At 42.4% G+C, this 21,063-nt stretch overlaps 2 protein-coding genes across 4 annotated transcripts in view; both read right to left on the bottom strand.

Annotated features, from left to right (window-relative positions):
• LOC129823102 (LIM zinc-binding domain-containing Nebulette-like) overlaps positions 1 to 21,063 on the bottom strand; it is a 99,809-nt gene that overhangs the window by 23,920 nt on the left and 54,826 nt on the right. The gene's annotated exons all lie outside the window — the stretch shown is intronic.
• LOC129823103 (nebulette-like) overlaps positions 1 to 21,063 on the bottom strand; it is a 46,814-nt gene that overhangs the window by 11,548 nt on the left and 14,203 nt on the right. Inside the window, exons 3-12 of the mRNA XM_055881860.1 lie at positions 19,656 to 19,766; positions 19,083 to 19,202; positions 18,771 to 18,875; positions 13,121 to 13,231; positions 5,910 to 6,020; positions 5,131 to 5,238; positions 4,771 to 4,875; positions 2,395 to 2,493; positions 1,630 to 1,727; positions 713 to 811 (exon numbers count right to left, since the gene is read on the bottom strand). Coding sequence (XP_055737835.1) covers positions 713 to 811; positions 1,630 to 1,727; positions 2,395 to 2,493; positions 4,771 to 4,810 — 336 coding nt within the window. The 5' untranslated portion in view covers positions 4,811 to 4,875; positions 5,131 to 5,238; positions 5,910 to 6,020; ... (2 more) ...; positions 19,083 to 19,202; positions 19,656 to 19,766. The remainder of the gene's footprint in view (positions 1 to 712; positions 812 to 1,629; positions 1,728 to 2,394; positions 2,494 to 4,770; positions 4,876 to 5,130; positions 5,239 to 5,909; positions 6,021 to 13,120; positions 13,232 to 18,770; positions 18,876 to 19,082; positions 19,203 to 19,655; positions 19,767 to 21,063) is intronic.

Raw genomic sequence — 21,063 nt, 5'->3', positions numbered from 1 at the left:
CTGCCAATGACTGGAACGAACTGCAAAAATCTCTGAAGCTGGAGACTCATATCTCCCTCACTAGCTTTAAGCACCAGCTGTCAGAGCAGCTCACAGATCACTGCACCTGTACATAGCCAATCTGTAAACAGCCCATCCAACTACCTCATCCACATACTGTATTTATTTATTTATCTTGCTCCTTTGCACCCCAGTATCTCTACTTGCGCATTCATCTTCTGCATATCTACCATTCCAGTGTTTAATTGCTATATTGTAATTACTTCGCCACCATGGCCTATTTATTGCCTTAACTCACTTATCTTACCTCATTTGCACTCACTGTATAAACTTTTTTTTCTTTTCCCCCCCCCTACTGTATTATTGACTCTATGTTTTGTTTATTCCATGTGTAACTCTGTGTTGTTGTTTGTGTCGAACTGCTATGCTTTATCTTGGCCAGGTCGCAGTTGCAAATGAGAACTTGTTCTCAACTAGCCTACCTGGTTAAATAATATATCTATATTTTTTTTATCTCCTTTTCATTAACAGTGACTGAAGGGGAATGCCAGAACAGTATCGAGATGCATTGTCTTGTCCCAATACTCGTAAATCATCTCCTTCCATTGTCTCCTTTCCTAATTTATTTTCCTTCATGGTTGGAGACAAGCTAATTCTCCAGTCAATGGTACAATACCTGGTTTTAAAAAGACAACAGTAGTTGACATCTTACCTGGCTAGTGAGTTTGGAGGCCACATTGGCATGCTCGATATCAGACCTTCCCAGGACATCATTGTAGCTGTAATGCTTTGTTTTACTGCTATAGGCCACCTGTGAAACAGAGAAACAATGTAAGCAAAGGCATACAGGCACATACATGCATGCACGTAGGCACTCACAGACACATACACAGAGATCAACAACAGACCACACAATCAAAACATGTCCCCAATATATGAAAAGGCTAACTTCGCTCTATTCTCTGCTACATACTGTTATGTACATGGGGTCCCTCTAAATGATGCAGATTGTGTGTGTGTGTGTGTGTGTGTGTGTGTGTGTGTGTGTGTGTGTGTGTGTGTGTGTGTGTGTGTGTGTGTGTGTGTGTGTGTGTGTGTGTGTGTGTGTGTGTGTGTGTGTGAGAGCACAGCTGGGGACTGGGACTGTTGTTGTAGTGGTGGTGTTGAATGTTTTATGAATGTTACTACCCACACACACACCCTCTCCTACACACCACCAGCAAAGTTGTCTGTCCCACTGTAAACTAACTACCACTTTGAAGGCTTAATGAAGCCTTCATAAACCCTTTATAATGCCTATATAGATGCTTCAGAAATTATTAACAAGCAAATACCTTATGCTATATAAAGGGTGCTGAAAAGGTTGAAACATAACATGTAAGGAAATGTTATCACCCTTTATATAGTATGACGTTGCTTAGACATGATTGGTGAACATCCATGTAGTGCTGATGAAGACTTCAGAATCCTTAATGAGTTGTAGTTAATTTAGAGCGTGTGACCCACTTGTCTAGGCTTGAGACTAGAGTGAGGTAAATCAACACCATGTCCAACACCTTTTCTTAAAAAATATATATATATTTTACTGTAAATGCACTTTAGATAAAGTTTGATCTGATTTGAACTCACGTTGCAGGCCAGTTCATTGGCCTGTTTGGCATTCAAGATATCCGGCCTGTCTGTCAAAGTGGTGAAATTGTGTTCTGTTTTCCCATCCTGTAGTTGATCTGAAGGCAGGAGGAGGGAAGGACATGGAGGGATGATTTCATTTTTATTTTTTTTGCATTTCAGAGGCATTCATTCAATCATCATCTTTTGTGTACTGTAACATTCTGTGTCAATGTGCTGTCTCTTTCTGTAACATAGACACCCCCAGAACAAGAGGGGTTTCAATGGTAACGATCAGTGGCATCATTTGGCCCCCTTTTCCCTGGATGATGTCGATGCATTCTGGCATCTCTCAAATGAGCAAAGTGGCCAGAGGGCCATTGGAATCCATTGCGAGATATTGGCACACAAACATCTCTAACCTCAACCAAGCATCATACATGTGTGTATGCAGCATGTGTCTAAAATCTGTGTTTGGATGCACTTGATTTGTCCATTGATTCATACCCATATTGACAAAAAGACAAATGCATTCCATACAGCACAGGCGACAACATCTAGCTAGCCTAACCCAGAATATTTCCCATTACTGTAGCTTGAGTGGCCCACGGTGGTATAGCTGTTTCCCGCTGCTCCTTTAAACACAAGGATGGCAGGTTCAAATCTGGCCGACGCCCTTCTAACAAACTCTCCTCCTGTCTCTCTTATTCACTATCCCTGTTTTAAAAAATAAATAGAAAAAATAATGTTATTTGTATCAGGGGGAAATGCATTGTGGGTAATTACTTTGCTTTTCTGTTTGTTGACTTCCATAGCGTGGGAGACCTCTGGTAAGATCTCCATGGTGATGTAACTGGACTGGCCCTTCTCTGCGTTGTACTTGCCCTAGTACAGATTTTGGAGAGGACGACAGGACAGACAGAATTCATATTCAACGTGCTGACTGCATGAGGTTCTGGAACTGATACACCACCCACAGTACATGGGATTTCCATCGGAGTGTGAATCATTTAGCGGGAGGGCGAACGGCCCTCGATGTTAACAATATGCGGCTAAAGATTATTCCGCTCACTACCCAGATACAAAACATTTGATTAAAACCAGGGTACAGAGGTGATGGGACAGTGTTACAGACATTTGGAAAATGGAGCGATGGAAGAATAGATCAAGTGGGATGTGGAGAGATGAAAATGTGAACTTGGTGAATAAAACACTAACTATAGACTCATCACCTCAAACCTCTTATCAGTGTTAGGGACACATGATGCTCCAGACACCAAATTGCTCCAGACCCCTCTGGAGAGAGGAATTCCACAGCGGACACTGGGGGGGCATGCATGCTTCGCACTAAATACACACACACACACACACGCACACGAGAGACAGAGGGCAGACAGAGGGCAGACAGAGGTCAGACAGAGGGCAGACAGAGGGCAGACAGAGGGCAGACAGAGGGCAGACAGAGGGCAGACAGAGGGCAGACAGAGAGGCGACTAAGAGACTGAGCAGACAGAGACCGACAGAGACCGACAGAGCAGACTGAGAGCAGACTGAGAGCAGACTGAGAGCAGACTGAGAGCAGACTGAGACTTAGAGCAGACAGAGACCGACTGAGAGCAAACTGAGAGCAGACTGAGACAGAGAGCAGCCTGAGACTTAGAGCAGACAGAGACAGAGAGCAGACTGAGACAGAGAGCAGACAGAGTGATTGAAAGCAGACTGAGACTTAGAGCAGAGAGAGACCGACTGAGAGCAGATTGAGAGCAGACTGAGACTTAGAGCAGACAGACAGAGAGCAGACTGAGCCAGTCAGGGGTGTTTCTGGGACTGGGTCAGTGGCTGTGCCTACAGGGCAGTAGACATCACAGCTGTTCCCCTCAGCCTCACGCCTGGCTGGGCACCCTGATACCCACTCTGTTTGTGTGTGTTCGTGTTCCACTCATATTACAGGGAATTCCACCTGGACTGCTGTAAGAGCACTGATCCATCACATAGCTGTGCTATCCTCATTTAGCAGGTGCCTCAGACTTTATGATATTTAGGTACATATAGAAATATTGGACTCAGATTGACTTTTGGATTTAGACACTGGGGAGCTATAGAGAGTGTTATTAGTCAGGTAGTATTGGGGGTGCCTTAGAAATAATTAATAATACAATCAATAATAATAACTTTCTCTGTATCTAGTGTTACCAGAAACTTTGGGTGAAAGTTATCAGAGGTATAAAGTACTTAGGTAAAAATACTTTAAAGTACCACATTAAGCAGTTTTGAGGGGTATCTGTACTTTACTATTTATATTTTTGACAACTTTTACTTCACTATGATCTTATTGAAAATAATGTACTTTTTCCTTGACACCCAAAATTACTCGTTAAATTTTGAATGCTTAGCAGGACAGGAAATGGTCCAATTCACGCACTTATCAAGAGAACATCCCTGGTCATCCCTACTGACCACGGATCTGGCGGTCTCACTAAACACATGATTCATTTGTAAATGATGTCTGAGTGTTGGGAGTGTGCACCTGGCTATACGTAAATTAAAAAAACAAGAACATGGTGCCATCTTGTTTGTTTAATATAAGGAATCTGAAATCATTTCTACTTATACTTTTGTACTTAAGTATATTTTAAACCAAATACTTTTACTCAAGTAGTATTTTACTGGGTGACTTTCACTTTTACATGAGTTTTTTCCACCACTGAAAGTTATTTACCTCGCTCTGTAGGTCAGAGACTAAGTCAGCAAACTGGGTCTCTGTAGTGTGGGGGAGTTGAGCGTACAGACAACAGTATTGGGCCAGTTTCACATTCTCCTTGTACTTGTTATGGAAAGAAGACAAATTGTAAAACTCAATAAACCCTAGGATGATATTTTCACTTAAAATACTTATCACAGCATTTATTTCTAAATGTGTATGGTTAAAAACACTGCCTTTATGTGTATCTTAGAATTGGTGAAATATAGCATAGGGCACATTTGGTCTTTACTTTACCTCACAGGGGTGGACTGGCCGGTTCTTTTCTAGTCCAGTGGGCCTGTCTAAGTTATTGTTTCTTTGCGCAAAATGATAATTTGGTTAATAATTGGGGCCTTGGGTCCGGTGGGTTAGAAATGCCAGGGACAATTTCTGGTGTCAGTCTGCCCCTGCTGTCTCACTCTGTAGCTGGGAAGCCTCTTCGGTGTGCTGGGTCTCCATAGTTTTGATAAGGTGGAGTCCAGAGAACCTGAAGCCTGTTTCTTCCCTGCCTTCTTGTATTTAGACTAAAAGAAAAAACACAACATGATATTATCTCATATATTAGGCAACAGATCATTTCTCATTTCAACATTTACATGCAACTTCTGAATTACAATACGCTTACTAAAATTGTCCTCCAAAGTTAGTCAACAACTTGCTGAATGCATTTGAAAGTCATGCATTTGAAAGTAATCTGCTGTGATACCATGTAGGAGTAGTGAGAGTGAAGCTGCTGGTTTGTCATCACACAGTTAGTAGAAAAAACATGTGATCCCCACCTGAGACATTTCTTGAGACATTTCTTCAGCAAACTTGGTCTCCATGGTTTCAGGGAGTTGTGTGTACAAGCAGATGGACAGTTCCTGCGTGTCACTTTTGTCATTTTGCTAAAATTTAGCAAAAAACCCCACAAAAGTAAGTATTTTTTCAATATGAAAATCAAGATGAGTGAACTGAAACAGAGACAAATTATTCCAATAGTAACATATTCAAAATGAATAACTACACACACCAGTGGAGGCTGCTCAGGGGAGGACGGCTCATAATAATGGCTGGCACGGAGCAAATGGAATGGCATCATACACATGGAAACCATGTTTAATGTATTTGATACCATTCCACCATTCTGCTCCAGTCATTACCTCAAGCCCTTCCTCCCTAATTAAGGTGCCACCAACCCCCTGACACACACGCACACGCACACACACACAGATGTCAACATAATGAGATATTGTTTGAGCTATACAGTAGATGGAGTACTTTATGACACAGACAAAGCGTGGAACAGGTATACTGTAGACCGGTCAAAGTCAAACTAAATTAATCTGAGCAGAACACCTCACTTCAGAATTCTGATTGCTGCTTGCTTGGCAAATTGTGTGTTCGCTGTTTCTGGCAGCAAGGAATAAAGGTTACTGGAAAGCTTTTTTTTACCGTCCTCTGTGTATTTCACCTGAAAAGGACATCTCTTTGATTTCTGTGGAGCCAGGTAATGTGTCTTTTAAATGGTCATTTTTTACAAAAGGTTTGGTGGCATAAATTTGTCATGATGCCTTACCTCACTGTTAATATCCTGGTGCTCTTTGGCTAGCTGGATCTCTGTCGTTTCTGGAAGCAGGGAGTACAGAGAACTGGAGGTATCCTTTTAGCCACCTTGCTTGTATTTCAGCTAGAGAAGGAACAACAACATCTATGGTGATTACATTCATCAAACACAGGCGTTGGCACAACACCTTAGTGGGAAAAGGAATCCATTTATTCTTAAAGATACTAAAGGTTACCTCATAAGCTGAATAGATCTATATGAGGCATAACGTATTAATGTATGGAATACTGTATCAGTGTAATAAACTATACTTAAACCATATTTGTACACTCCATATCACAGTATACTGTATATGAATCACAGTTGAAGTCGTAAGTTTACATACACCTTAGCCAAATACATTTAAACTCAGTTTTTCACAATTCCTGACATTTAATCCAAGTAAAAATTCCCTGTCTTAGGTCAGTTAGGATCACCACTTTATTTTAAGAATGTGAAATGTCCGAATAATAGTAGTTAGAATGATTTATTTCAGCTTTTATTTCTGTCATCACATTCCCAGTGGGTCAGAAGTTTACATACCAAATACTAATTGAGTGTAACATTGCCTTTAAATTGCTTAACTTGGGTCAAACGTTTCTACAAGCTTCCCACAATAAGTTGGGTGAATTTTGGCCCACTCTTCCAGACAGAGCTGGTGTAACCGAATCAGGCTTGTAGGCCTCCTTGCTTGCATATGCTTTTTCAGTTCTGCCCACAAATGTTCTATAGGATTGAGGTCAGGGCTTTGTGATGCCCACTCCAATACCTTGACTTTGATGTCCTTAAGCCATTTTGTCACAACTTTGGAAGTATGCTTGGGGTCATTGTCCATTTGGAAGACACATTTGCGACCAAGTTTTAACTTCCTGACTCATGTCAGCTTCAATATATCCACATAATTTTCCATCCTTACTTACTTACTTTATTATCCCCATGGGGAAATTTTGTTGCAGTGTCATGTACACATTTAAAGTGGCGTTAAATACAAAACAAGATTGACAATACAACTTTCAATAACAGTCACTCACAAATAAAAAAATAAAAATGAATAATAGTAAGAAATAAGAAATAAAACATTTAAAACATTAAAAAATGTTAAAAACATTTAAATACAAAAAATTTAAAATAAAAAAATTAATAAAAAAAGAAGAAAAGACTAACCTGCTGGCCTTACGGGGTCAATGGGAACATTTGCCCGAGCTATTTAAGAGGGATATCACACCTGGCACAAATGATTGTCTCGTTCTATTTTTCCTGCTGAGGGGTGCCCTATACCTGCGCCCAGAGGGGAGTAATTCAAAGTCCAGGTACAGGGGGTGACTTGGGTCTAAAATGATTTTGTGAGCCTTACGGAGGGCCCTGACCTTAAAGATCTCATCCAGGCCTGTCTGTTTGACTCCAAGTACCTTACTTGCTGTGATAATAATCCTTCTCAGCATGTTTCTCTGACTGACAGTGGCATTGCCAAACCAACAAACAATACAAAAAGTTAAAATACTCTCAATAAAGGATTTGTAAAACAGAGTCAATATAGTAGTCTATATTAAAAGAACCCAACTTTTTTAGAAAGTACAGTCTCTGTTGGCTCTTTTTGTAGATCTGGTCTGTACATTTACTCCACTGAAGCTTACTGTCCAAAAAGACACCCAGATATTTATATTCCTCTACAATTTCTATATTCTGGCCTCTGATAGATGTTGCAGAGGTAGGTGTTGTACGCTTCCTGAAGTCTATGCACATCTCTTTGGTCTTGTTAATATTGAGGACCAAGTGTGATTCCTCACACCACTCTACAAAGTCATCTAGGACCGGGCCATGATGTTCCTCGTCATCATGCAACAGGCTGATCAAGGCAGTGTCATCAGCGAACTTCACGAGGTGTCTGTCAGTATGGGAACTAGTACAGCTATTAGTGTACAAGATGTACAGAAGTGGGGACAAAACACATCCCTGAGGAGAGCCTGTGTTGGTATTGCGTATATCCGACACATGGGGACCTATCATCCTCATGATGCCATCTATTTTGTGAAGTGCACCAGTCCCTCCTGCAGCAAAGCACCTCCACAACATGATGCTGCCACCCCTGTGCTTCAAGGTTGGGATGGTGTTCTTCGGCTTGCAAGCCTCACCCTTTTTCCTCCAAACATAACGATGGTCATTATGGCCAAACAGTTCTATTTTTGTTTCATCAGACCAGAGGACATTTCTCCAAAAAGTACGATCTTTGTCCCCGTAGTCGGTCTTTTTATGGCGGTTTTGGAGCAGTGGGTACTTCCTTGCTGAGCAGCCTTTCAGGTTATGTCGATATAGGACTCATTTTACTGTGGATATAGATACTTTTGTACCTGTTTCCTCCAGCATCTTCTCAAGGTCCTTTGCTGTTGTTCTGGGATTGATTTGCACTTTTCGCACCAAAGTACGTTCATCTCTAGGAGACCAAACGTGTCTCCTTCCTGAGCGGTATGACGGCTGCGGGGTCCCATGGTGTTTATACTTGCATACTATTGTTTGTACAGATGGACGTGGTACCTTCAGGCGTTTGGAAATTGCTCCCAACGATGAACTAGACTTGTGGAAGTCTACAATTGATTTTCCCATGATGTCAAGCAAAGAGGCACTGAGTTTGAAGGTAGGCCTTGAAATACATCCACATGTACACAAAACAATAAACGATGAACAAACGAAACAGTACCGTGTGGCGACAAACACTGACACGGAAGACCAACACCCACAAACCAAAAGACAAAACAGGCTACCTAAATATGGTTCCCAATCAGAGACAATGACAAATACCTGCCTCTGATTGAGAACCATATCAGGCCAAACGACAAACCCAACATAGAAACACAAAACATAGATAACCCACCCAACTCACGCCCTGACCACACTAAAACAAAGAAAATACAAAAGAACTATGGTCAGAACGTGACATTCTCTACTGCCTCCTTATACTTTTTCTAAAACACAAAGTTAAGTTTGTTTTGTTTCCAAGGTCTGCTACATCGTGACATTTTCCCTGAAAATATTCCATTCAAATCTTGAAAAAGTTGGTTACATTTTACGTAGACCATCCGTCATGAGCTACATAACATTGTCACAAGCATGACATAATAGATGTTATTAACAGTCATGACAGTTGATGTCAGCTTATGAAAACTGACATTACACTGACCTTACACTGACCTACATTAGTTTGCTAATGCTAGTTGAGAATAAACACTTGTGGAAAGAGTATTTTTCCCGTCTTCTTAATACTTCTTCTGATGGATGTAAAAAAAAAAAGGCATTACACTTATACCTTTAGGTGATGTAATCACATGATGATATGGATTGCATTGCTGAAAATAAGCCTATTGTGTCAGGAAGTTGAGAATACAGCGAGGGTTAAATCTTATTTTTGCATCCCTCTTTATACTTATTCTGAAAACAGAACAAAAGAAAACTAGTGTGTCCAAAAAGCAGTACTGAATGTTGTAAAATCATATCATCAGCCAAAATAAGACATGATGCAAAAAAGCCCTGGTAGCATGTAAAGTACAGGGCCTTCAGAAAGTATTCAGACCCCTTGACTTTTTCCACATTTTGCCTTATCCTGTCTATCCGCTAGCGGCACACCCCCCCACCCCCACTGAAAAGGCAGAGCCGCGAAATTCATTTTTTTTTAAATTTTTTTTTATATTTAACTTTCACACATTAAAGTCCAATACAGCTAATGAAAGACACAGATCTTGTGAATCCAGCCAACATGTCCGATTTTTAAAATGTTTTACAGGGAAGACACAATATGTAAAGATGTAAATCTATTAGCTAAACACATTAGCATAATCCACCATTTTTTCTTTGTCCACCAACACCAGTAGCTATCACCAATTCGGCTAAACTAAGATATTGATAGCCACCAACCAAGAAAAAACCTCCTCAGATGACAGTCTGATAACATATTTATGGTATAGGATAGGTTTTGTTAGAAAAATGTGCATATTTCAGGTAGATGTCATAGTTTACAATTGCACCCACCGTCACAAATGGACTAGAATAATTACAATGAGCAAGGTGTTTACCTAACTACTAATCATCAAACATTTCGTAAAAATACACAGCATACACTAATCGAAAGACACAGATCCTGTGAATACAGACAATATTTCAGATTTTCTAAGTGTCTTACAGCGAAAACACAATAAATCGTTATATTAGCATAGCACATGTGCAAACATTACCCCAGCATTGATTCTAGCCAAAGAGAGCGATAACGTAAACATCGCCAAAATATATTAATTTTTTTACTAACCTTCTCAGAATTCTTCAGATGACACTCCTGTAACATCACATTACAACATACATATACAGTTTGTTCGAAAATGTGCATATTTAGCCACCAAAATCATGGTTAGACAATGAGAAAAGTAGCCCAGCTGGTCAGAAAATGTCGTGCGCCATATTAGACAGTGATCTAGTCGTATACATAAATACTCATAAACGTGACTAAAAAATATAGGGTGGACAGCGATTGATAGACAATTTAATTCTTAATACAATCGCAGAATTACATTTTTTAAATTATCCTTACTTTTCAATACAGTTTGCGCCAAGCGAAGCTAAGTCAAAAAAAATGGCGTCCTAAGCCACTAACATTTTTCGACAGAAACACGATTTATCATAATAAATTGTTCCTACTTTGAGCTGTTCTTCCATCAGAATCTTGGTCAAAGAATCCTTTCTTGGGTCTAATCGTCTTTTGGTCGAAAGCTGTCCTCTTGCCATGCAGAAATGCACATTGCGTTCGGCATGAACTGGAACGGTGCCCAGAGATTCACAGTGGCTCAGAAATAAATGTCCCAAAATCGCACTAAACGGATATAAATTGCTATAAAACGCTTTAAATTAACTACCTTATGATGTTTTTAACTCCTATAACGAGTAAAAATATGACCGGAGAAATATAACTGGCTACACTAATGCTTGGAAAAACAGTAGGTCGGTATCCTCCGCGCGCATGACACACCAAGAAAAGAGTTCCTACCTTCAGGATTTTTTCATTTATAGTGGCTGTGATTGGGCAATCGATACCATTCAAAGCGTCATCACGTAAAGGCATCCAGGGGAAGACGTAAGCAGTGTCCGTATACTCATAGGAATAACAGTGGCCTTAAAACTGACTCCAGAACAGGGGCCAAAATGTGTGAAATCTGACTCCATGTCAGGGAAATTGCTGTAGAATGAGTTCTGTTCCACTTAGAGACAAAATTTCAACGCCTATAGAAACTATAGACTGTTTTCTATCAAATAATAATAATAATATGCATATTGTACGATCAAGAATTTTGTAGGAAGCCGTTTCAAAAATTACACGATTTCCATAAATAGTGACAACAGCACCCCCTAGCCTTAACAGGATATTCTAAAATGGATTAAATAGTTTTTCCCCCCTCATCGATTTACACACAAAACTCCATAATGACAAAGCAAAAACAGTTTTTTAGAAATGTTTGCTAATTTATTAAAAAAAAATTAAACTGAAATATCCCATTTACATAAGTATTCAGACCCTTAACTCAGTACTTTGCTGAAGCACCTCTGGCAGCGATTACAGACTCGAGTCTTCTTGGGTATGATACTACAAGCTTGGCACACCTGTTTTGGGGGAGTTTCTCACATTCTTCTTTGCAGATCCTCTCAAGCTCTGTCAGGTTGGATGGGGAGCGTTGCTGTACAGCTATTTTCAGGTCTCTCCAGAGATTGGATTCAAGTCCGGGATCTGACTGGGCCACTCAAGGACATTCAGAGACTTGTCCTGAAGCCACTCCTGCATTGTCTTGGCTGTATGCTTCGGGTCGCTGTCCTATTGGAAGGTAAACCTTCGCCCCAGTCTGAGGTCCTGAGCGCTCTGGAGCAGGTTTTCATCAAGAATCTCTCTGTACTTTGCTCCGTTCATCTTTCCCTCGATCCTGACTAGTCTCTGAGTCCCTGACGCTGAAAAACATTCCCAAAGCATGATGCTGCCACCACCATGCTTCACCATAGGGATGGTGCCAGGTTTCCTCCAGACGTGACGCTTGGCATTCAGGCCAAAGAGTTCAATCTTGGTTTCATCAGTCCAGAGAATCTTGTTTCTCATGGTCTGAGAGTCTTTAGATGCCTTTTGGCAAACTCTAAGCGGGCTGTCATGTACCTTTTACTGAGGCGTGGCTTATGTCTGCACACTCTACCATAAAGGCCAGATTGGTGGAGTGCTTCAGAGATGGTTGTCCTTCTGGAAGGTTTTCCCATCACCACAGATGAACTCTAGAGCTCTGTCAGAGTGACCATCGGGTTCCCTGACTAAGGCCTTCTCCCCCGATTGCTCAGTTTGGCCGGGCGGCCAGCTCTAGGAAGAGTCTTTGTGGTTCCAAACCTGATGGAGGTCACTGTGTTCTTGGGGACCTTCAATGCTGCAGAAATGTTTTGGTACCCTTCCCCAGATCTGTGTCTCAACACAATCATGTCTTGGAGCGCTAGGGAAAATTCCTTCGACTTCATGGCTTGGTTCTTGCTCTGACATGCACTGTCAACTGTGGGACCTTATATAGACAGGTGTGAGCCTTTCCAAATCATGTCCAATCAATTGAATTTACCACAGATGGACTCCAATCAAATCGTAGAAACATCTCAAGGATGATCTCTGGAAACATGATGCATCTATTATTTTTGTAATACATTTTAGAATAAGGCTGTAACGTAACAAAATGTGGAAAAGTGTAACGAATGTCGTCGGGAGAAGGAGAAGAGGACCAAGGTGCAGCGTGGTAAGTGTCCATATTACTTTTAATAAATACAAAACACTTGAACAAAAACAACAAAACGACAAACGAACAGTTCTGCAAGGTGCAATACACAAAACAGAAAACAACTACCCACCAACACAAGTGGGAACAGGCTACCTAAGTATGGTTCTCAATCAGAGACAACGTTGACAGCTGCCTCTGATTGGGAACCATACCAGGCCAAACACATAGAAACGGACAACATAGAACAAAACATAGAATGCCCAACCCAACTCACTGACCAACTAAAATAGAAACATAAAAAGGATCTCTAAGGTCAGGGCGTGACAAAAAGGGGTCTGAATACCTTACGAATACACATGATATGAAAACAGTTCCCGTTATTCCTGACTGTGTGTGTGTGTGTGTGAGACTCACCACACTCTGTAGCTGGGAGGCCTCTTTGGCGTGCTGAGTCTCCAAAGTCTCTGGAAGCTTTGAGTAGAGAGAAGTGGAGAACTGCTGCTTCCCTGCCTCCTTGTACTTGGCCTGCCGTCCACACAAACACACACACACACACACACACACACACACACACACACACACACACACACACACACACACACACACAGAGAGAGACAAAACCAGTAGTGTTGAAAATGCGATGGAAATCCATTTAACTTGCATTTTTTATTCGATAGAATTTAACCACAAAAGTAATTTTTATGTGCACTACGTCATCACGCACAGCCTTTTAGCCGCAACAAATCAGTTTGCTGGAAATACATCTCTGGTGGGAAAATGTGCATATTGTTTTATGCAGATTTTTGAATATTCGCATGAAAATCTGTCACCAATTGGATGGAAACCTACAGTCGTGGCCCAAAGTTTTGAGAATGACTTAATTTTCACAAAGTCTGCTGCCTCAGTTTGTATGATGGCAATTTGCATTTACTCCAGAATGTTATGAAGAGTGATCAGATGAATTGCAATTAATTGAAAAGTCCCTCTTTGCCATGCAAATGAACTGAATCCGCAAAAAACATTTCCACTGCATTTCAGCCCTGCCGCAAAAGGACCAGCTGACATCATGTCAGTGATTCTCTCGTTAACACAGGTGTGAGTGTTGACAAGGACAAGGCTGGAGATCACTGTCATGCTGATTGAGTTCGAATAACAGACTGGAAGCTTCAAAAGGAGGGTGGTGCTTGGAATCATTGTTCTTCCTCTGTCAGCCATGCTTATCTGCAAGGAAACACGTGCCGTCATCATTGCTTTGCACAAAAAGGGCTTCACAGGCAAGGATATTGCTGCCAGTAAGATTGCGCCTAAATCAACCAATTATCGGACCATCAAGAACTTCAAGGAGAGCGGTTCAATTGTTGTGAAGAAGGCTTCAGGGTGCCCAAGAAAGTCCAGCAAGCGCCAGGATCGTCTCCTAAAGTTGATTCAGCTGCGGGATCGGGGCACCACCAGTACAGAGCTTGCTCAGGAATGGCAGCATGCATGTGTGAGTGCATCTGCATGCACAGTGAGGCGAAGACTTTTGGAGGATGGCCTGGTGTCAAGAAGGGCAGCAAAGAAGCCACTTCTCTCCAGGAAAAACATCAGGGACAGACTGATATTCTGCAAAAGGTACAGGGATTGGACTGCTGAGGACTGGGGTAAAGTCATTTTCTCTGATGAATCCCCTTTCCGATTGTTTGGGGCATCCGGAAAAAAGCTTGTCCGGAGAAGACAAGGTGAGCACTACCATCAGTCCTGTGTCATGCCAACAGTAAAGCATACTGAGACCATTCATGTGTGGGGTTGCTTCTCAGCCAAGGGAGTGGGCTCACTCACAATGTTAACTAAGAACACAGCCACGAATAAAGAATGGTACCAACACATCCTCCGAGAGCAACTTCTCCCAACCATCCAGGAACAGTTTGGTGACGAACAATGCCTTTACCAGCATGATGGAACACCTTGACATAAGGCAAAAGTGATAATTAAGTGGCTCGGGGAACAAAACATCGGTATTTTGGGTCCATGGCCAGGAAACTCCCCAGACCTTAATCTCATTGAGAACTTGTGGTCAATTCTCAAGAGGCGGGTGGACAAACAAAAACCCACAAATTCTGACAAACTCCAAGCATTGATTATGCAAGAATGGGCTGCCATCGGTCAGGATGTGGCCTAGAAGTTAATTGACAGCATGCCAGGGCGGATTGCAGAGGTCTTGAAAAAGAAGGGTCAACACTGCAAATATTGACTCTTTGCATCAACTTCATGTCAATAAAAGCCTTTGACGCTTATGAAATGCTTATAATTATACTTCAGTATTCCATAGTAACGTCTGACAAAAATATCTAAAGACACTGAAGCAGAAAACTTTGCGGAAATTTATATTTGTGTCATTCTCAAAACTTTTGGCCACGGCTGTACAGTAGCTGTTGACATCAAATCAAATCAAATTTTATTAGTCACATACACATGGTTAGCAGATGTTAATGCGAGTGTAGCGAAATGCTTGTGCTTCTAGTTCCGACAATGCAGTAATAACAACAAGTAATCTAACCTAACAATTCCACAACTACTACCTTATACACGCAAGTGTAAAGGGATAAAGAATATGTACATAAAGATATATGAATGAGTGATGGTACAGAACGGCATAGGCAAGATGCAGTAGATGGTATAGAGTATGGTATATACATATGAGATGAGTACTGTAGGGTATGTAAACATAAAGTGGCATAGTTTAAAGTGGCTAGTGGTACATGTATTACATAAAGATGGCAAGATGCAGTAGATGATATAGAGTACAGTATATACATATACATATGAGATGGGTAATGTAGGGTATGTAAACATTATATTAGGTGGCATTGTTTAAAGTGGCTAGTGGTACATTTTTACATAATTTCCATCAATTCCCATTTTTAAAGTGGCTGGAGTTGAGTCAGTATGTTGGCAGCGGCCGCTAAATGTTAGTGGTGGCTGTTTAACAGTCTGATGGCCTTGAGATAGAAGCTGTTTTTCAGTCTCTCGGTCCCTGCTTTGATGCACCTGTACTGACCTCGCCTTCTGGATGATAGCGGGGTGAACAGGCAGTGGCTTGGGTGGTTGTTGTCCTTGATGATCTTTATGGCCTTCCTGTGACATCGGGTGGTGTAGGTGTCCTGGAGGGCAGGTAGTTTGCCCCCGGTGATGCGTTCTGCAGACCTCACTACCCTCTGGAGAGCCTTACGGTTGTGGGCGGAGCAGTTGCCGTACCAGGCGGTGATACAGCCCGACAGGATGCTCTCGATTGTGCATCTGTAGAAGTTTGTGAGTGCTTTTTGTGACAAGCCGAATTTCTTCAGCCTCCTGAGGTTGAAGAGGCGCTGCTGCGCCTTCTTCACAACGCTGTCTGTGTGGGTGGACCAATTCAGTTTGTCCGTGATGTGTACACCGAGGAACTTAAAACTTTCCACCTTCTCCACTACTGACCCGTCGATGTGGATAGGGGGGTGCCCCCTCTGCTGTTTCCTGAAGTCCACAATCATCTCCGTTGTTTTGTTGACGTTGAGTGTGAGGTTATTTTCCTGACACCACACTCCGAGGGCCCTCACCTCCTCCCTGTAGGCCGTCTCGTCGTTGTTGGTAATCAAGCCTACCACTGTAGTGTCGTCCATAAACTTGATGATTGAGTTGGAGGCGTGCATGGCCACGCAGTCGTGGGTGAACAGGGAGTACAGGAGAGGGCTCAGAACGCACCCTTGTGGGGCCCCAGTGTTGAGGATCAGCGGGGTGGAGATGTTGTTACCTACCCTCACCACCTGGGGGCGGCCCGTCAGGAAGTCCAGGACCCAGTTGCACAGGGCGGGGTCGAGACCCAGGGTCTCGAGCTTGATGACGAGTTTGGAGGGTACTATGGTGTTAAATGCTGAGCTGTAGTCGATGTACAGCATTCTCACATAGGTATTCCTCTTGTCCAGATGGGTTAGGGCAGTGTGCAGTGTGGTTGCGATTGCGTCGTCTGTGGACCTATTGGGTCGGTAAGCAAATTGGAGTGGGTCTAGGGTGTCCGGTAGGGTGGAGGTGATATGGTCCTTGACTAGTCTCTCAAAGCACTTCATGATGACGGAAGTGAGTGCTACGGGGCGGTAGTCGTTTATCTCAGTTACCTTAGCTTTCTTGGGAACAGGAACAATGGTGGCCCTCTTGAAGCATGTGGGAACAGCAGACTGGGATAAGGATTGATTGAATATGTCCGTAAACACACCAGCCAGCTGGTCTGCGCATGCTCTGAGGACGCGGCTGGGAATGCCGTCTGGGCCTGCAGCCTTGCGAGGGTTAACACGTTTAAATGTTTTACTCACCTCGGCTGCAGTGAAGGAAAGCCCGCAGGTTTTGGTAGCGGGCCGTGTCAGTGGCACTGTATTATCCTCAAAGCGGGCAAAAAAGTTATTTAGCCTGTCTGGGAGCAAGACATCCTGGTCCGCGACGGGGCTGGTTTTCTTTTTGTAATCCGTGATAGACTGTAGACCCTGCCACATACCTCTTGTGTCTGAGCTGTTGAATTGCGATTCTATTTTGTCTCTGTACTGGGACTTAGCCTGTTTGATAGCCTTGCGGAGAGAATAGCTACACTGTGTGTATTCGGTCATGTTTCCGGTCACCTTGCCCTGGTTAAAAGCAGTGGTTCGCGCTTTCAGTTTCACGCGAATGCTGCCGTCAATCCACGGTTTCTGGTTTGGGAATGTTTTAATCGTTGCTGTGGGTACGACATCGTCAATGCACTTCCTAATGAACTCGCTCACCGAATCAGCATATTCTTCAATGTTGTTGTTGGACGCAATGCGGAACATATTCCAATCCGCGTGATCGAAGCAGTCTTGAAGCGTGGAATCAGATTGGTCGGACCAGCGTTGAACAGACCTGAGCGAGGGAGCTTGTTGTTTTAGTTTCTGTTTGTAGGCTGGAATCAACAAAATGGAGTCGTGGTCAGCTTTTCCCAAAGGAGGGCGGGGGAGGGCCTTATATGCGTCGCGGAAGTTAGTATAACAATGATCCAGGGTTTTACCAGCCCTGGTAGCACAATCGATATGCTGATAGAATTTAGGGAGTTTTGTTTTTAGATTAGCCTTGTTAAAATCCCCAGCTACGATGAATGCAGCCTCAGGGTGTGTGGTTTCCAGTTTACAAAGAGTCAGATAGAGTTCGTTCAGGGCCATCGATGTGTCTGCTTGGGGGGGAATATATACGGCTGTGATTATGATCGAAGAGAATTCCCTTGGTAGATAATGCGGTCGACATTTGATTGTGAGGAGTTCTAGATCAGGTGAACAGAATGACTTGAGTTCCTGTGTGTTGTTATGATGATCACACCACGTCTCGTTAATCATGAGGCATACCCCCCCGCCCCTCTTCTTACCAGAAAGATGTTTGTTTCTGTCGGCGCGATGCGTGAAGAAACCAGCTGGCTGCACCGACTCCGTTAGCGTCTCTTGAGTTAGCCATGTTTCCGTGAAGCAGAGCACGTTGCAATCCCTGATGTCTCTCTGGAATGTTACCCGTGCTCGGATTTCATCAACCTTATTGTCAAGAGACTGGACATTGGCGAGTAGTATGCTAGGGAGTGGAGCGCGATGTGCCCGTCTCCGAAGCCTGACCAGGAGACCGCTACGTTTGCCCCTTTTACGGCGTCGCGTAGGGTCGCCGGCTGGGATCAGATCCATTGTATTGGGTGGAAGGCAAAACACTGGATCCGTTTCGGGAAAGTCATATTCCTGGTAGGAACGATGGTTAGTTGACGTTAATCGTATATTCAGTAGTTCCTCCCGACTGTATGTAATGAAACCTAAGATCACCTGGGGTACCAATGTAAGAAATAACACATAAAAAAACAAAATACTGCATATTTTCCAAGGAACGCGAAGCGAGGCGGCCATCTTGGTCGGCGCCGGAAGTCAATAGGACATCAATGCATGACTACAGAAAATAAGTAGAAGTTAGGGGTCACGCCTAAGCTCTTATTTCATTCGCGGTGCTACTGATGAAACAGAGATGTCCTTTAAGTGTGATGAGTGGTGGTCAACGCTGTAGGGCTACTGTATTGTACCTGGATCTGGAGCTGGGAGACCGCTTGGCATGTTGGGTCTCCAGTCTCTCGCATCACAGAGTAGAGAGATCTTGCCTTCTTCTCCACTGCCTTCTTGTACTTTGTCTGAAAAACAGTTATTGAAACGAATGTAGAGATTCAAACCAACACAGATAAGTTACATAAACTACGATTGACTTCAGTCCGTATCAAAGGTGTAAACATCTTAACAGTGTAAAATCTGTAAGCTGCTTGTCTCGCTAACATTGTCATTAAAGTAAGAAAATATATGTGAACTGTGGGTGAACTATCCCCCAAAAGAGAATGGCATACCTGCTGCTCTTTTCACCTGACTTTGCAGTTCAGACACATTTCTGACAGATTGGGTATCCATGGTATCAGCTAGACCAGATAGATGATTTGGGAGATATTTTTCTTCCCACTCTCTTTGTACTTGGAGGGTAGAAGAAAAGACAATGAATACATTATGGATTTGGACACTTAATATTATAAACTGGGTGGTTCAAGCCCTGAATTCTGAATGGCTGAAAGATCATGGCATATCAGACCGTGTACCACGTGTATGACAAAACGTTTATAATAGCAATAAGGCTACTTGGGGGTTGTGATATATATCCAAAATACCACGGCTAAGGGCTGTGTCCAGGCACTCCGCATCGCGTCGTGCATAAGAACAGGCCTTAGCTGTGCTATATTGACCATATACCACACCTCCTTGGGCCTTATTGCTTAATTATACTATCAAAAATAACACCATGAAGTCGTGTCTAGCGTGTTTGGTGGATACTGTCATATAATCATAAATATTTTATAACTAGTCATATAAAACTTGCAATGTTCCCATTAGCATTAATATTCATGTCCCTGAGGAAAATTATCGCTCACCTTGCTCTGCGTCTCTGTGAGCGCTCGAGCTCTCTCTGTCTCCGTCTCCATCGTCTCAGGGAGTTGAGAGTAAGCCGAACCAGAGGAGACTTTCTCACCTTTGTACTTGAACTGTAAAGCAAAGAAATGGATGTGAGTTGAGGTGGGCCTCCGTGCTTCAGCAAACAAAGGAGAATAGGAGGGGTGCTGCTCAACAACAGAGAGAGGAATCCAAAAATAAGGCACACCCAAATAAACTTTGAATAGTGGACTAATTCATGGTAAAAAAGCTTTGGATCAGTCAGATAACACAGGCAGAGATTTGCTTCATCTTAGAAAGCTCAGGCTTTATTCCATTAGATGGACAGGTACACTGACGTTTAATACTGATGTAATGAATGTATTTGTCAGTAACTGGAAGTGTTTCCTCTGAATTACAGTGGGTATCATAAGTATTTTGTTACAAAATTGCGATTCTGTCATTTTTTGTCAACGATCTACACAAAATAATCTGTAATGTCATAATGTCAAAAACATTCTAACATTTCTTACGAATTAATTATACCTTGATATACATTGATTAGATAAGTATTCACCCCCCTGAATCAATACATGTTAGAAATTACAACTGTGAGTCTACTTGGGTAAGTCTCTAAGAGCCTCGCACACCTGGATTATGCAATATTTGCCATTATTCTTTTCAGAATGCTTTAAGCTCTGTCAAGGTGTTGCGGATCATGGCTAGACAGCAAATTTCAAGTGTTTCCATGGATATTCAAGCAGATTTAAGTCAAAACCGTGACTTGGCCACTTAGGAACATTCACTATCTTCTTGGTAAGCAACTCCAGTGTCGATTTGGCCTTGTGTTGTAGGTTATTGTCCTGCTGAAAGGTGAATTCCCCAACCAGTGTCTGGTGTAAAGCAGACTGAACCAGGTTTTCTCTAGGATTTTTCTTGTGCTTAGCTCCATCCCGTTTCTTTTTATCCTGAAAACTCCAGAGTCTTTGCCGATAACAAGCATACCCATTCCATGATGCAGTCACCACCATGCTTGAAAATAAGGAGGCAGTTACTCAGTGATGTGTTGTGTTGGATTTGACCCAACCATAAGGCTTTGCATTTAGGCCAAAAGGTTTATTCCTTTGCCGTGTTTCCTTGTAGTGTAACTTTAGTGCCTTTTTGCATACAGGATGCATGTTTTGGAATATTTTTATTCCACTGTTCTTTTCACTGTCATTTAGGTTAGTAATGTGGAGTAACTACAATGTTGTTGATCCATCCTCAGTTTTTCTCCCATCACAGCCATTGAACTCTGTAGCTGTTTCAAAATCACCATCGGCCTCATGGTGACATCCCTGAGCAGTTTCATTCCTGTACTGCAGCTCAGAAGGACGACTGTACCTTTGTTATGCTGAGAAATGTATTGTG

Source organism: Salvelinus fontinalis, chromosome 25 (genome assembly GCF_029448725.1).
Source record: "Salvelinus fontinalis isolate EN_2023a chromosome 25, ASM2944872v1, whole genome shotgun sequence".
NCBI classification, from domain to species: Eukaryota; Metazoa; Chordata; class Actinopteri; order Salmoniformes; family Salmonidae; genus Salvelinus; species Salvelinus fontinalis.
This window is presented reverse-complemented; position numbering and strand designations above follow the sequence as displayed.